Here is a 17,698-nt window from a genome sequence, read left to right as displayed (position 1 = left end):
GGACCTCCTCAGTCACAGGTGGTTTGAATCCACACTGCTGTGGATTCATAACAAGAAAAGCCTACCTTACTATGCAACATATCTACTGAGAATCAACACCTTTTAACTTCAACATAAAAATTAATCACTGCGCAGCTAGAAATCTGAAATTTATTTTAAAAAAGAGAATAAACAAGAAGTACCCTACCTCAGTAACTTGATGAGAATGTTCTGAAAAAGAAGAACCTCAGACTTTTGTTTCTTTTCCCATGGACTGTATTTGCCATGTAAGATTCACTACATAGCATAACAAGCAGAATGGGTAACCACAGCTGGATGTTCATGAGAGCAATCTTCCTGAACACTAGTTCCATCTGGACACATGAATCTACAACTTCAGTAAGAAGGCTAGAGGGAAGGTGGCCAAAGTATAGATTCAAATCTCTGAACATCATTGGTTGTGTAGTCTGGTTTCTAACTTGTGAGCAAGTGCTTCAATAATTAAGGTGGCTGTGTGTATGGAGGTAGCTTCTACACAAGAAATTCTTCTCTCGAGAGTGCTCAGAACTCTCCAGACTGATGACTGAAGTACATTTGTATAAAGTCTCTATCAGGCTTCTGTAATCTGTTCCTAATGTTCTACATTAGCATGCTTGGGGACATCAGCACCGGCTTTCTAGCTGCCCTGCAATGGTTCTAGTTATGCTACACGAAAGTCCTGATAAGCAAAGAAACATCTAATGCCAATTTATAATCATCTGACACTGCTTATAACCATCTGACAGAAAGCACCGCGTATTTCTATTTTGCTCACTGCTGCAAAAAAAGTTTTTTCTAAAATGGACATGAAAATGCCATTACACTGATTCATAACATGGTATTATAGGTACTGATAATATAAGGTAAAATAAGTGTTAAAAAAGCAAAATTGCATCTGCCAGTCTCTGTTCTTCATCTGGAACAAACCTACTAAAGCTTGATTTCTTTTTCAAAGTTTCAAATACTTCACTCATTCTTTCTCCACTCCCTTTAAAACAATCATCTTCACTGAGTCACACTTTTTTAAGCCACTTGTGCAGTGACTAAATTATAAGAAATTCTCCTCCTCAAGAATATATATGATCTCTGCTTCAAAAACATTCCCCTTTTTTTGTGTTTTGTTTTTTGGGTATTACTTGAAAGTTTACAAGACAATAGGTTACATATAGTTCAAAAATGAGAAATTCCATTACCTGTGACAATTCAGAAATGATCCTGTTTGTTTAAATTGCTGAAAAACAGCTATTTTAGGCTCAGACTGGTGTAAGTGACAACAAAATTAGGACAATTATATTGAGTTTCTTCTATATATAATAAAGAACTCTCAAATATTCTGCAAAGATCTCCAAACCCACTAAGACAAGAAGAAATGCAAGTGCACACTTCCCTGGCATAATTTTTGAAGTTTACAACAGCTTTAGTAGAGCACTTTTGTTTTTTATTTTTATATCAAAATGTAAATTTCCTTGTTTTGGCAGAAAAGAAATAATACCTTAAGACTACTTGATCATTCACAATAGTGATCTATCACCAACCAACAGTTAAGCATTATATTATCCTTTCCTAAACAAACTAAATCATCATTTAGAGACATGCTGGATGCTGGCTGTGTTAGAACTGACCTCTGGGTTCTTCAAATAGGGCAACAAGGGCAAAGAAAGATTTGCAGACCTGTAAGAGCAGAAATGCATTGTCCTGAAAATTCTCCCACCTATTGTCTCACTTGCCAAGAGGATTATCCTTGCAAAACAACATGCTGTAAGATACAGCACCGGCAAAGCCACGCTTCGAATCCTGGGTTTAGTTTTGGGGTCCTCTCTACATTGAGGTGCTGGAGCATGTCCAGAGAAGAGCAACAGAGCTGCAGAAGGGTCTGGATCACAGATCTGATGAGGCACATCTGAAGGAGCTGGGTTATTTACCCTGGAGAAAAGGAAGCTCAAGGGAGACCTTATCACCCTTTACAACTCCCGGAAAGGAGACTGTATTGAGGTGGGAGTTGGTCTTTTCTCCCAGCTAATGAGTGATAGGACAAAAAGGAAATGGCCTCAAGTTGCACCAGGGAAGTTTTAGATTGGGTAGTAGGAAAAAGTTTTTTCCTTGAAAGGGCTGCCAAGCATTGAAAGAGACTGCCCAGGGAAGCAGTCGAGCCACTGTCCCTGGAGGTAGTTTAAAGACGTGTAGATGTGGCACTCAGCAACATGGCTTAGCGATGGGCTTGGAAGTGCTGGGTTAAAGGTTGGACTCGATTATCTTAGAGGTCTTTTCCAGCCTAAATGATTATATTTTTGCCTCTTGGAAAACTCTAATTTCTTGTATTTCATTATGTATTCTTGAGTTACATAGGGAACTTAATCAATTTAATTTTACTGTAGTCAACTTCAGCTTTTAAATTTTTTAAACCAACTAAACTGGAATCCAGTAGACTATTTGCATGAAGTATCTAATACATCAGATATACATATCTGCATTTTGAAGCCTGGAATAACAAAAATGACCAGGAAATGTACTTGTCAAACTGAATGATAATCTCCACATAAAACACATTCTGTAAAGAGCACATCTTAACATTCTTTATATTTGTAATTTTACAGATTAACAGGTTTTTAAATACAAGAAGTTAAATAGGTCAAAAAGTCAACTTGTAATATTTCAGGTTTCATTCTTCTATTCAAATAAAACTATGTAAAGCTCTTTTTTCTTCTTTACAGTATTTGCTTACTGTTTGGTTCTTTTAAAGGGATTTATTAAACTATTTCTTCTTTCTCTCACCATTAAATTGTAATGTTATGTCCAATTTCATGTTCTTAATACCTACCTCTTTCAGCTGCTTTATACACCTTCGTATTAAATTTCTGTGGCAAATATAAGCAAATTAGGCCTTTAAGTGAGCCTATAAAGAAGAAGCAGTCCTAGTACACACCATCATATTTTCAGGTACACAGTGCTCATGGACTTGATCATTATCTGGGACATGCCAGCACAGTAGAGAGAAGCTAGACTTCCAAAGTGAGAGATTTGCAAGACTAAATTTTAGCAGGTCTGTAAATGCAAAGAAACAGTTCCACACACCCTTTTCTCAGCACGCTGACAGCTCGAGAATCTCTGGTGCTGTACCTTTGGACAGTCGCCATCACTCTGCAATACATTTCCACTTTTCTGACATAACTATCTGTGGGTCTGAACAGACACCTGAATCCAGGATTTGGCCATGTTAAAAACAAACAAACAACAAAAAAAAAAAAAAAAAAAAAAAAAAAAACACTTCTTACTTTATCTTATAATAATCCTTGATATGGTGACTCTAGACCTAACATCAGGGCATAAAGCAAAGATGTCAGGACAGCAGGAAATAAGGGCTTAGACTGCTACTGAAGGCTAGCAAAATCTCTTATTATAGGCTCAATGTAGCCTCAATAAAAATCCTTTCTACAGACTCTTCCAAAAATAGCTAAAAAAAAAATAGAATCCTTTCCATGATCCCACAGAAATAAATACTGAAACAATTTGAAAGCCATAACCAGAGCAGCAGATGTGTATTACCCAGTGAACCCGAGCTAGGAGCCAAGTCTATGAATTGTATAGGACAAGACACTTTTGTGATGTTACCACAATAGATAAATTGATAAAAGAGAAATAATAAAAGAATCATCTAAGCACAGTGTCAGGTAATTAAGAAAAAGCACAATGAAAGGGTTCCTCAGACATCAACAAGAGATCTTTCCAGGCAAGGGCTAGCTGATAGTATCATCAAGCAGTGGGAATCTGTTTAATATAGGATTTAGTGTACTTCATTAGTGAGCAGAATTCCTAAATATACCTAAATACCTGAAACTGGGAACTGTTCACCAGATTAAATATAGCTTAGCCTTTCTAGTAAATAAGCACTAAATATTTTAAAAAGCTTTTCAGTTCTGCTCTTTTTGAAATTCATAGTGTCCTCCTACAAAGAAATCATTATTTCTTTATATGAGACAACATTTTAAAGTACTATGTGATACATTTTAATTGCAAATCACTGCAACTTATCTTGAAAGTGCTGGATATATATTTCTACTTTAAATACATCAATAGTTCTACTACCAAAACTAGATCATGAGAGCACATATCAAATGCAGCAAAGTTAATTCTACATGACTGTTTTCAGTCTTCAACTAATGGATCTTCATTAAACTCCCTTATGACTTCCCAGAGCTTGCAAATGAATGAATCAAATTATTTTATTGAATATGACTCTAAATTATTTCAGTTCACAGTACAGAAATGTATTTGCAAATTATAGAGATGTGTTTGCATATATTTGGATATCCTTAGCTGCCCAAATTATTACGGAACTAGGTAGAAGAAATACACAGAGCTAAAAGGCATATATTAAACTAATATAAGTAAAATAGTTTCAAAATCTGGTTTTGTTGTACAACAGTATCTACAAAATTCCTGCTGTAAACAGACATCTAATATAAAGTGATACTACAAAAGCCAAAAATAATTCAATGGAATGGTCTACAAGAAATTTCATAAATACATCTATGAACCAACCATACCTTCAGGGTGTTCAATCTCCACAGAAAATGTCATGCTGCATTTTTTCAATTACATGAATATACTCCACTTTTCCTCCAAGGTATTTCTATTGAGCAAAGGAAAACATCCTTTCCACTTCACCAAATTACACCAGTGTCTTTGTGTATGCAATTTCATTCAATAGTTACACCCTCCAAGCTCTGCTACCATCTCTGGTCTAAAAATAAAATGTACCAGAAGTATTCTGTATATTTTCATCTGATGTAAAGGTGGTGCAAAAAGAAAATGTGTCAGAAAATATTGTGTGTATATGGGGAGGTTAATTTGAGTAAGCATTGATAAAATGTTGATAAAGCTACTAAAAGTAGTCAGCTTTAGTCCTAAACACAAAACATTCTGCTTGCTTTCTAAAACCACTGAAAGAGCAAAACCTGCCTTTTAGCAGTAACTAAATATGCTATAAGAATACTCAGATTTATTCCAACAGTAATACATGCCCCACATAATTGTTTATGAACAAGTTACATCGTGGTATTTGTAGAAATACAAAAACATTTAGGGGTGTATACACATATGCACACATATAAAACATACCACATATACACATATACCACATATAGTCAAAACATTCAAATATGTTTTTTCTTAAAAAGATAGACGCAAACAATAGTTCAATGGAAACAAGTCCTCTTCTTCAAAAAAATGCCAGATGTTGCTTTAATAATCTGTGTGGTTTGATTGCAATGCAAATCACAGTATTTTTCTATCTTTAAAAATAGATTTTGTGGCCCAGGAATAAATAGCATTATACATTTTCATAGTAAGGGCTACCCTCCTAGCATGCTTGGACATGTATTTCCATATAGAAGCTCTTATTAATAAAAACAGAATAACACAGATCTGTCTACATGAGCAATTTTGACATACTTTAACACATTAACATAAGAAGGCCTTTCAAAATGTGCTGAAATAAAGAAGAATTAATTGAAACACTGTTCATAGAATCATGAAATAGTTACGGTTGGAAGGGATCTTAAACATCATCTAGTTCCAACGCCCCTGTTCACTGCTGGCAGTGAACCTTCCACTAGACCGTGTTACTCCGAGCCCCATCCAGCCTAGTCTTGAACACCTCCAGGGATGGGAAGCTCACAGTCTCTCTGGGCAACTTGTTCCAGTGCCTCACCCCATCTGATAGTAAGGAATTTCTTCCTAATATCTAATTTAAACCTAGTTTTCTCCTGCTTAAGGGTATTACCTCTTTTCCTAACATATATCCTTATAAAAAGTCCCTTCTCACCAGCTTTCACACAGACTCCTTTAGGGACTGGAAGGCTTTTATGTAAGGCATTCATTATTTTTATAATATGCACAACTACCAGTGCCTCGAACCACAAATTTTTCTAAAATTACAACAAAGTAATATCCCTCACAAGTCAGTATCCATTGTGGAGGAAGGTCTTGAAACGGAATAAACGCTATCTTCACAACATATTTTTATCTTGGTCTCTTGTCTACAAAGCCCTGCACCGTTTCTTGATTGCATTTATGCCACTGGCACTACCAGACAAGACCAAGTTCCTGAAACATTTCTCAGAGCAATTTTAAGAAGTATCAATATCCCCAGCAGTTTTTAAGTGGCAGCAATGCACTTTGAAACAACATACATGAGGGGGATTATATTGACAGTAAATATTAAGTTCTAGTGCCTGGGGAGGGAATATGTAATGGGGATATTTGCTGCATTTGCTCATATTATTCTCAGCCTAAAACAGCTGTACTGCAGCATTCCAAATGCTCCAGCTACATTTTGCCTCAAGATAGATCATTTGAACATGACAGACTCCCAGAATTGTTTTTCTAGATCATCTTTTATCTGATGGATATAAAGAGACATTCCAAATCTTAACAGTTTTTTTCTTGACTGCAAAAGACAAGTATTAGACTGCATGCCTGTTTTTTGTCAGATGTCCTACTGAAAAGGCCTGAGTTCTTAATTTAAATATACAAATAAAATAAAATCCTTGCAAAGGGAAACTTTAAGCTACTTTGAAGGTTTCTAAAGCTCCCATCTCTTTATATAATCAATAAATGTTTGAAAAAATCACAGACATAAAATGATGATTAAGCTGAATTTCTGGTCCTCTTTAAATCGATTATTTGAAGACAGAAAACTACACAAATTAACAGAATTCTGTTAGTATTCTAGAACAGAAGCACAAATAAAAGTACTTAAATTTTATCCCACACAAGTGGAATCTTACCTTGATCAAATGGTTTACCCGGACTCCATGTACGAAAATAATCATCCTGGAGGGGAAGAAACAACCTAAATTTAGTAAAATATAAGGAGTCCATAAAAAGCTCACAGTATCATAAAAGACAGAAGAAGCATACCAACCTCTACTTCCTAGAAAAGGCAAGCAGCAAAATAAAATAAAAAAGGAGAGAAAAAGATTACAGTTATCATAATGGGACAAATTACTTATACAGAATAAAACAGTGTAATTCAGAGGCCATTTGCATCACTCATAGTAAAAATGCTACTCAAAAATATTACTTAATAGCATTTTAAATAGGAAATGTCTCACAGTACTCACACAGGTAATGTTTCTAGCATTGTTTTTAAAATGTTACAGTAGTTTTTCTGTACTTTAACTTCAAAGGTATTGAAAAACTTAAGTACATTTTCAATGCATGGTTTTTCAAAAGTAAAGCTTCAAAGTCATCATCAATAAAATACAGCTATTTTAAACACTATGTGAATTTTAGAAAATAATTTTTTTATGTAGTTTTAACCACATCAGTAAGATCTTTCATTTAGTCAGTCTAATTAGCTCTTTTTTCTACAAATCATCTTTATAAACATAAAATATCTTCCTTATTAAGTCATCAGCTGTATTAGGCTTCAATTTGAAGAAGGAAAAACTTAATTAAATTAATTGCTTTCAAGATTATGAGAAATTTGATAACAAATTGCAAATTCATAGCCAAGACAATAGATTTATCTGTACATCTCAGATAACAGATGTCACAGAAAAATGGCTGCAATTGTTTATTATTATGTCTTAATCCAACTAACTATTCTCTAGAACAAAATATTTCAAGGACTGTACCAAACACTTTAAAGTCTGCATATATTAAACTTAACAAAATGCAGTGGGTGTACTGTCAAATCCAGCAGTTCCATCCCACTTGCTAAAAAGATCACTGTAAAAAAACATCAATTTATACAAATTTTAACTACTGAGAAAATGTAAATCTCATACAGTTGTCAAAGCCACATAGTCAGAAGTTTAAAATGATCAAGCATCAAATAAGTCTTTGCAAGTACAGAACACTCATTGAGTTTTGACCCCAACAGAGAAAAAAAAAAAAGTGTTTGCAACCTAAACCGTATTTATTAGTAAAAATGTTGTTATGAAAATTTGTGCTTTGAAAGAGAAAGACAGAAATGAGCAGAATCTGGAAGCACAAAATAGTACTGTATTTCTGTACCAATACTTAACCATTCCTTTACTATGGCGCTGCACAGATTAACAATCTACAAATCAGTATATGTGATTTGCCTTTTTAATTACTATATTTTTAAAGTAATAAAATACACACAGGCATATAATTTTTAAACACATAAGAAGTAAGCAGAATTACAATTATGATGGTATTTTTCAAATATTCCTCCTAATAGTCACTGCAATGTTATTCCTACAGTAGTGTTCCAAACAGGTCTGTACCAGCTGTAAGGCAATGAGTCACACAATAGCAAAACTTAAAATTCTTGAAAAAAACATCACAGTGGTAGGTTCTATGTCTACTAAATCAACAATGTTCATTCACAATGAGCTCATGCAAAAAATCAGGTTGTTATTATTAAAATGGTGAAAAATTAAGAGTATCTAGAACATTCAGCTCTTAGAACAAAAGAGAAGCCATCCTGAATGTAACAAATATCCCCTCTAAGGGATTTTGTTTAAGTAAGAATATACAAGTGGGGCTTGTATACATTACATGTTCTCAAGTTGGCCTGAAACCATCCAGAAGATAAATCAATTCTTGTTCATCTCTATACTGCAGAAAACTTCACAGATCCCAAATATAATATCCCTCAGGCACTGCTAGAAGCCTCGCTGACTGACTTCTGTCTACAAAGCAAATCCCTACCTTTCCTGTTACCCTTCTGTGAATCTTTTCCAAGTCTGCTTTCTTGGCAACTAGAACTGTGCAGAGCAGTCAAGACGAAGCAGCATTATGGATCTATACACAACACTATTTTGTTTTGTATTCTTCTCCCCAATATGCCTACCCCTCTGTTGTCTTCGTAGCTTGTGTCTATGGTTTTGTTCTTTTTAGTATGATTTGAATGGTTTGCATGGAATTTTCTACTATAAATCCAAAATATAAACACCCATAGACCAGATGTACCTATACTGATTTTCCTAAAGAATTAATTTTTCCAGTCAGCTGCTACTTAAATAAAATCCTCAACTAGATATGTTAAACAAAATTCCTATGTGTCTCTGAAAAAACAATTAAAATTATTTTGATTTGTCAGATTTGTCAAATTGTCAGATTAAGTAAAGAAAATGCTTCAATAAATTATAGCTTCACAATTTTAAAAATATTCCTGAAGCTGTTTAATCTTCTGCATCACAGCCTGGCTTCCTCTTACATTCAGATGTTTCCTGATCTTCAGTCAGTAAGTTTGATTATAATAACATTCAATATCCTCTGCAGAATAATCAAGATCATTATATAACATACAAAGCCTCATTTTCATAATTTTAATGTAAAAACAGAACGAAGGAATACACAGTTTAAAATGAAGGCTGGGTAGCATCACTGAATCTCTAGGCAAAGTATCCTGTAGCAATCTATAAACACAAAAGTCAGTGTATCAGGATCTCAGGACAGAGCCAAAGTCTTCTGAATTTCTTCAGGAGTTTCCTGGCCTTTGCCCTGAGCAAGTTGTAAAAGTAGGCAGAATAAAGTCATAGATTTGTAACAGTAACCGTACCACTTTTTCAACATTTTCCAGCTAGCGATATTTATATATTTTAAACAGAAAATTCATCCTTACTGCTCTACTTGAAACTATGTGAAATGTCAGGATTTCTTTCAAGTGTCTCTTTGAAAGACACAAAGCACTTCTAATAGCCATGGATGATGGATTTCAATGAGTTTAATATCCATGCCTTAAAATTATGCATGTTTAAGCATTACGCTCATTCAGGGTCATAGTGATGAAGTGTTTCTAAGAACTTAAGCTCATGCTACAGTTATATATGCAACTTGAGACTAATAATTTTATTTTTTTTTCCTGAAAAGGTGTTACTATTAAAAAAACCTACAAAATCTGACAACCTTACAAAAAGAACCAAAACATCAGCTTGATGAGAAAAGATATTTAAAAATTGGAAAAAAAAAATATTCTGCCCTGAACATTTTTATTGCTTCTTTTTGGACTTCAATATTCTTCCATATGTATTCTCTTATTGTTAAAAATGAGTTATTACATAAGTTTTTTAGAAATACACATTTAAGCATGGTAAGAGAGAAAAAATCTCAGTGGAAAAAACAAACAACAAAAAACCTAACCCATACATGGCAATCTCATGCAGAAGTTTTCATCTTTCAATAGACACAGAACTTATGAATCCTGTAACTTTTCTTTCCTCTGTAGCACATTTGTTACATTATTTAACAGATCTCTCCTCTGCAACATTTTCTGTAGATGCTGCCGTCACTTGAACAGAAATCTATATTATAAGAACATAGTTGAACACGGTTGATGAGTGACTCAGAGAACAGCAGGCGTCCACGGGCAAGCAAGAAATTTTCCTCACAAATATTTTCATACCAAGGTTGACCTAAAAAATTTAATAAAGAAAACTCAGCCCTTGTTTTGTATTTAACGGTTTAGCTCTAGTATGGCCTACACAATAAAAGCTAATATATTAAAATAAAAGCTGATTTGTAACAGAGAATCCACTAAAATTGAAGCAGTTTTCTGAACTTATCTTTATATTTTACTAAAATGCAATTTTACTGCTGCAGCACAGGGATATTGTTATTTATGTTACTTACAAACTACCAATTCTAGAAGAAGTCTGCACAATGTCAGGCTTCATTTAAAATAACTTTTCAGGAAACAATACTTCTAACAGCTACCAAAGCAGGAAAGACATGATTTCCTGAACACTATTCAACAGCAAACTTAATTCTCCCCATACAAAATTCCACTCAGATTTTATATGACTTAACATAATCGAAAAAATACATTTTACTGCTGGCCTCATTCCTACAGAGGGGTTGGTTTATTTTTAACAAAGAAGAGTTACATACTTCAATATGTAGAGGGACATGGAATTGCATTTGACAATTTTAGAAGCAAAAGTTTTTCTGGCTGCACATGCTCCCAAAAACTTAAAATCTACAGTATTAGATTCAGATTTTTTTTCCTCACTGCCATTAGCTGTTTTCCTATTGAGTATTTCACTCTTTTTAATTTCAAGGAGTTCTTAATGGGCTCTCCATTCCAATTCTTCTATCTGCATCTCAAGTACACACATCTGCTTCTCATCTGACACGAAAGCTCTTTACCTCTTTTTTAGGCTAGGTCTTTGCTATTTGGTAGCTGTGCTATTTTCAGACTCCAAGCCAACTCAGTTCAGCCAACTGTCCCACATCACAGCTCTCCTCTTGCCTCAAGCTCACTTCTGCAGCAAACTTGAGCTCCCCAAGTATCTCCCCCTCACGTTTCTGTACCACTCCAATAGCAGAGGATTTGACTAATCTGGACCAAACCTCCCCAGTGACTGTAACAGATATTTGTATCCTAAGTCTCACTGAAAAAGCTGGGGTAGGGTTGTCATCTGATACCTCTGCACCAACCTCTTTCCAGAGCTGGAAAAAAAAAAAGCACAAAACGTGTAGCAATTTTTTTCTGCTTGTATTTTGCTCCAGAGCCTTCAGTCTAATGTCAGTGAGATTGTCTTTATCCTACAAAGCCTTGAATTGCTGTTCACATGGAGAACTATTGCAGGAATAAAAGGATGAGACAACAACAAAGCTGCCATCATATGGGAAATCCACCAGTCCTAAATGCTGTAGTTTCCTTAAATAAATGAGGGCCACAGACAGCATACATAGAGTAACTAAGATACACACGTCTGATGAGAGTACTACCCCAAAACATAAACCATAACTGAGGAACCATAAGTTGCACCCGGAAAATACATTATGGATATGTATGGGAAAATTCCTCAACCTGAAACCTGAGCCAGTCTGGAATTCTCATCCAGGATGCAGACATGCTGTTCAGCAGTATGTGGATACTCACTTGCCTATCAGATGCTGGTTTTCATCTCTGCTGAAGTGCACAGACATCTGATCTATCATAAGCCATGTGAGCACTCTGCTGTACAAATGTGGAGTGTCAGTTTAGCCCATTAAATGCAGGATAGTGCACACATGAGAATAAGGCAGATACTACACTCCCCAGAACTCTATTTACTATCACAGCGCCTCAAGTATCTCAGAACAGCTGTGAAGTCAAGAAGCCAGAATGGACTTTGTGCTCCTTAGCACATTTTTTTACTAATTGTCCCAGATGCATGCAATAGGTTGCTTATCTGTCAGACCTTATGTGATGTCACATAGCTACAGGTCTGCAGTAGAACTAGGAACAAAACTAGTTCCAGGAGGGCAGGGACTGTTGTATCTAGCACATTTTTTGGCTCAATACTTTGTTCTCAATGGGATCTCCCTTTTCTCACCAGCTGAAATACCTGTTTTGCTTCCCATAAAGCCAAATTTAAGAACTGCACAGAGCAGGAAGCATTCTGAGTGAATCAGTTTCAAAAAAAAAAAAAAAATCACATTTATTACACTTAGGAAATTAAAGAAATCAAGTCCAGAAGATATTTACAGGCTAGCAAAGTGGAGACTTCTGCCAGCTTTGACTGCAAATTAAGTCGCACATTAGAAACATAATTAGTTTAGCCAAAACCACCAGGAGTTCAGCGCTCAAAGTACTCAGATATGGACAAAGGCAGTGGCCCTTCACATCAATACTTCTGAGAATCAAGGAGTCAAGATAACGATCAGTTTAGTAACTCAAAGAACCAACACGAGAAAAACTCCAAAAAAATGAACCACCCCAGAGGTAATATAAGCATTGTTCCTCTGGCAGACAAAGACAAAATCACCTGCAGGCGAGACAGAGCCTTGCTGCAAAAGCCCTTTCCTGCTTGTCTGGCAGGCAGCCTCCACAAGCAGGGTGCAGCACTGACAGGTGAAAAGACACTGCTTTGCTGCTCAGTGCCAGCCTGCAGGGAGCCTGATGTCAGCTTCCTGCCCAGCTCCAGCTCCTGGGCTGTGCCACCCCTGAGGCCAGTATTCACAGGGCTGGCAAAGCACAATCAGAATCAATAGCTGCTTCCAGTGACTCTGGCACTCAGCTCCCCACATCTAATGTCTATCCCGCTCCCTTCCTTTGCCTCCTGTTTCTAGTACCATTGATGAAGCTGGGCTGGGAGCCACCACTTTTCAGCCCTCTCCGTTGCATAGCTCCCATTCAGTAAGATTTCTGTGGATGCTGTCTTTTTGGTACTAGCAGCGTTACTAACAGCAAGTTTGAATAGCACAGTATTTGAAATCACTTGTCAAGAAATACCAAATGCTCACTAAAGCATATATTCAGAAATATGGAGAAAATATTGAAAAATATTTTGAAAAGGAAGGAATTAATATCAAAGTACAAACACTATAAGCTTCTAAATCCCAGCTTCTAAATTCTAAACTATGTTTTAAAATTTAAAACATAGTTTCTTTAAAAGTGCGTCTCATATCTCTCATCATGAATAAAAGAAATAATGAACCATCTTTTCACTAAAAATACAAAAAGTTCTGTTCATGCTCCTCCTATTAAGCTTTCAAGATTCAACTTGTGAAGAAGGACCTTCATATGCCCGCTCAGGCATTTCATACACCTGTTACTGTTCCATTTCCTCAGATGCCACTTCACTAATGTACCAGCCCAAGGCAACAAGGGCAAAAATTAATCCCTGATCCTCTGCATACAGTTCCACAGACAGCCAAGAGCAAGACAGAAAATAGCAACAGACTACACAGGGAGCTCAGATCACATATGTGGGGCTGGAGAAATGTTCAAAAAAAAAAACCTTGGTATGTTGAAAGAGAATGGCAATATGATTGTGAGGCTATGGTTTGTGTCTATAAAAAAAAATGGTGAACTGTATAAAGGAGATCTCTGGAAACTGGAAGAAACAGCTAACATCTTAAAAGATAAAAGCTAAGAAAGAAATACTCAGTGCAGAGACCCACCAATGACCAGCCAGAGAACCTTGTACAATGAAGTAACACTTTTGTGCACAAGTAGACAATGGGAGGTGCGAGCACGTTCTGTATCAAATGCTGCATTATTCCACAAATGACAGGAGCTCATGTAATTTGTCTTTTCAAACTCTTCTCTCTCCCTCCACCAGGCGTGTTTTTGGGGTTTTTTTTGTATAATGCAGCAATAAAAACTTGTATTCGGGACAGAAGTCTTGTAAGATGTGAAGGACACACGGAGGGGATAAGAACAGTAACAGCCTAAATTTTAAAGGTCTGCTAAATGTCTAAGAAAGGATTTGAAAAAGCCTTGGCTTTTACACAGTTTTTGGAAAACATTTTTCAACCATATCTGACCACAGCAAGAGGGGGAAAAAAGTGCTAATCACGAATTTTCATTCAGGAAGGTGAAAATCTATGTCTTTTTAGCATGTCAGGGATAAAAACATGGAATCCGTTACAAAACAAATACTATACTTTTGATGACATTGCTTTTGTTTGCTTGTTTGTTTTTCAGCCTGGAGAAAATTAATTACAAAGACAATCATGAGATCTACCATATCATGCCAGTTGCATGGATAGAATTTTGGTGTATTTCTCCCAGCAGAGAAGAAAAAAAAAAGTCTCTCACGTTAAGGCTCAGGACAATGTTCTAGTCTACCCCTCATTGCCATGGAGACAAAGAACACCCTAGTGTGAAAACAGTCCAAAACTAAAGAAATTAAGGAATTCATGATATTATGAGAGAGGAATTATAGTGTTATTGTCATTACAAAGCAAGTAAGAACAGATGTGTCAACAGAAAATGGGATGGAGGGAAAACCACACATATACAACATGTTTGCAACTTAATAGAGGGAAGTAGTTAAAAATACTGGTCTCAGTTCAAGAGTGCTACACAGATATTAAGAAAATAATTGGTATCTACAATTAAGGAATTTAAATAAGATTCATGCAGTTTAATGTCAATAAAATATCAAGTATACACACAAGAGAAAATAAGGATGGTGAGAAAACTATATTCTAAGTAACTCAGTCATCACTTTTGATTGGTAGGATACAAAGAAATTCCCACACTTCTTGCCAACATTAGAAAATTACAAATTTAGCAAATTGAAGAACAAGACAGAAGAAGCACATACAGATTTCAGGGTGATAGGTGATTTAGTACAGTAATGGTATTTTACAGTGATTTGGGAAAATACACATTTCAGCATCAATTGGGCTTAATAATGAGATACATTTGGAAAAGATCAGATGTCTCACAGAAATGAAATAGTTACTCTGAAGATTAAAGGAATTTCACTGGCATATCTTAGTCTGTCTGTTTAAACAAAACCAAGTCAGGGTTCTTTTCTTAGAAAAATATTTGCAAGACAAATGTCCTATGTGCTTACAAAGAAATGTAGGCTTTAGTAGCCTAAATTCCTGTAGTTGTGAAGTACGTATCTCCTTAAGAATGTACTTCACAACTACAACTTCTTTTCAAAAACATGCCAGTCTTTGTAGGAAGAAATTGTAAGATTTGTGCTCCTTCCACCTATATGTAAAGTCAAATTTAAGTCTAAAATTTACAGTATTGCTATATTACTTACCTATTCTGAACTTCATCTAATCAGATACTTCCTTCCAAGAAAAGCTCTGTTTATATTAGTGGAGATTAATACAATACTACAATATTTCTCAGATAAATCAAGAGAGGCTGCTGTCTCAAGAAGCTTTCTAATGTTCCAATTTCTCAAACACTAGTTCTAGCATGTCCATGATTAAGTGTTTTTTCCTCATCCCTTATGAAACACCTGTCTTGTGACATTTTTATTATTGTATCTGCAAATACTAAATAGCAAAAATGTTGACAACGCTGCACATTCCAATTATTTCCGCCCTTGACAAAAGCTATGCTAAGTAAAAGCAAGAGAGTTGCAACAGTTACAAGTAAAATGCATGATGGTGATACCAGGTGGATAAAAAAGACAAGAAGTTAAGGCTCAATCCTACTGACAGCGAACTTTAGGAATGCCAAATAAAAGTAAATTAATTTTAAAGAAATCACGTATATTTTGTTTCCTAATTCCAGCCACTGTTATGCAGCCTGTGTTATGGAGAGTTAAGGTTCTTTCTATATCTTAATCATGCGTGGTGAAAAACATGTAAGAAACTCCCCCATGAAGTAAATACTACCTAGGATGTTCTGTATCTTAATTTATTAGCATGTATTAAAAATACCAAGAAAATCAGGATATGTTACAGAGAAACATGAGTCAAAACACCCTACTTACTTTGCATCTACAGAAACCATTAAATAGCTGAGAAACAGAACCTTCCTCTGTCCTTCACACTGCAGCTGTAGGCTTACTAACTGCAGGGCAGCAGCAGCAAAAAGGGTTCAGACTGGTTCAGCTTCCCCTACTAATATCCGGGATATAGCAAGAAATCTGTCTGTACACATTTGCTTTGCCCTCCTGATGCTTCGTTTTTCAGAGAAGCCGATCCGAACCCTAGTTTTAGTCCAAATGTTTGGGAATAGTTCTAAAGACGTCACTCTAATTCAGCTCCTACAGTGCTCTTCTCTTAGGCACGTAAATGTACCAGCTATCATCTCCTTATTTACACATGTCTTAGCTCAGCAAGCGAGGAAAAGAAAGAGTGTTTCCCTTTCTCCTAAATATATATAGAGGTACTACCCTTAACGTCATCCTTAACATCTCTATTGAGCAGAGGTGACAATATGTACAAAACCACACTATGGTACCATGTGTTTTTTAGGACTGTTTTTAATCACTAAATGCTATCTGTCAAATCTGCTGCATCAGAATAATCTTCCTCAGGGAAATCACTGAAGAACAATTTTCCTCCAAAACGGTTATCTTCCATTGGTTTTAAAGAAAATAAAATCATTATTTATTTTTGTTAAGAGCAAAGACTTGCTTCATTTTTATCATGAACAACAGCAACTGTTCCGAAAAAGAACAATTCAATATCCAGGGCTCCATAAGACAATATTATTTCTCAGACCCTAAAGCAGTAACTTTTACTGATGAAGCCTAAAGAATAAATAAAAGCATTCAAAAGATCAGTAAAAGAATCTACAGGATTTTAAGCACAAATGGAAGTTTAGAAATACTGGCACTACTCTTTTAATTAATTCACACAGAATAATCAACAAGTATATCACCAAGTGCTGAATTTATTGAAGGAATTATTCTCACATGCAATCTAAATTAATCTCAAAGTAACTGACCCATTTCTTGTAGATCTTAGTGATGCATAATTCTGAAATATGTTTTCATATGCACTATATTATGAAGTTCCTACTTTATATGAAAACCTCGGATCAACTTCAGCATGTGGTGCTGTAAGATGGCCTGCAATGCATCCCTTATTGAAGAGCAAAGCAAGGATCAAGAAGCAGCCCATTCTGAAATGGCTTCCAGTGCACTGGTACAAGATCCTCTGATAGCAGATATCCTGAACGTGAAACAGGACAGAACAAAGCTCTACGGTAAGAGATGTGAGCAAAGACCAAGCACAAGTAAAGAAAGACTCCTTACCTGTGCTGGGAACTGATGAAGGAAGAACTACCCTAAATTTAAGACTAGAAACCTTTGAAAGAAAGAAGTCTATTGGCTGGTATCCCTGCTGCAGCAGCATCTTACAATGTGCCCTAATGGACTCTATCATAGTCTCCAAATTTCATTAACTAATCACATACTCTTTACTCTTAGTCTCTATCTTTTGAATTTTTTCTTAAAAGTTTTAACTGTTTTTTTTTTTTAACTTTTAAACAAAAGTTACAAGTTGC

At 35.6% G+C, this 17,698-nt stretch overlaps 1 protein-coding gene across 5 annotated transcripts in view; it reads right to left on the bottom strand.

Annotated features, from left to right (window-relative positions):
* SPOCK3 (SPARC (osteonectin), cwcv and kazal like domains proteoglycan 3) overlaps positions 1-17,698 on the bottom strand; it is a 167,754-nt gene that overhangs the window by 99,618 nt on the left and 50,438 nt on the right. For 2 of the 5 annotated variants that reach the window (XM_068187120.1, XM_068187121.1), the window contains exon 3: positions 6,807-6,852. The exons of the other annotated variants lie outside the window; for them this stretch is intronic. In XM_068187120.1, coding sequence (XP_068043221.1) covers positions 6,807-6,852 — 46 coding nt within the window. The remainder of the gene's footprint in view (positions 1-6,806; positions 6,853-17,698) is intronic. 5 annotated transcript variants of the gene reach the window in all.

The sequence above is a fragment of the Anomalospiza imberbis genome, chromosome 4 (genome assembly GCF_031753505.1).
Source record: "Anomalospiza imberbis isolate Cuckoo-Finch-1a 21T00152 chromosome 4, ASM3175350v1, whole genome shotgun sequence".
Taxonomy (NCBI): domain Eukaryota; kingdom Metazoa; phylum Chordata; class Aves; order Passeriformes; family Viduidae; genus Anomalospiza; species Anomalospiza imberbis.
Note: the sequence above shows the minus strand (reverse complement) of the source record. Positions and strands in the feature narration are given on the sequence as shown.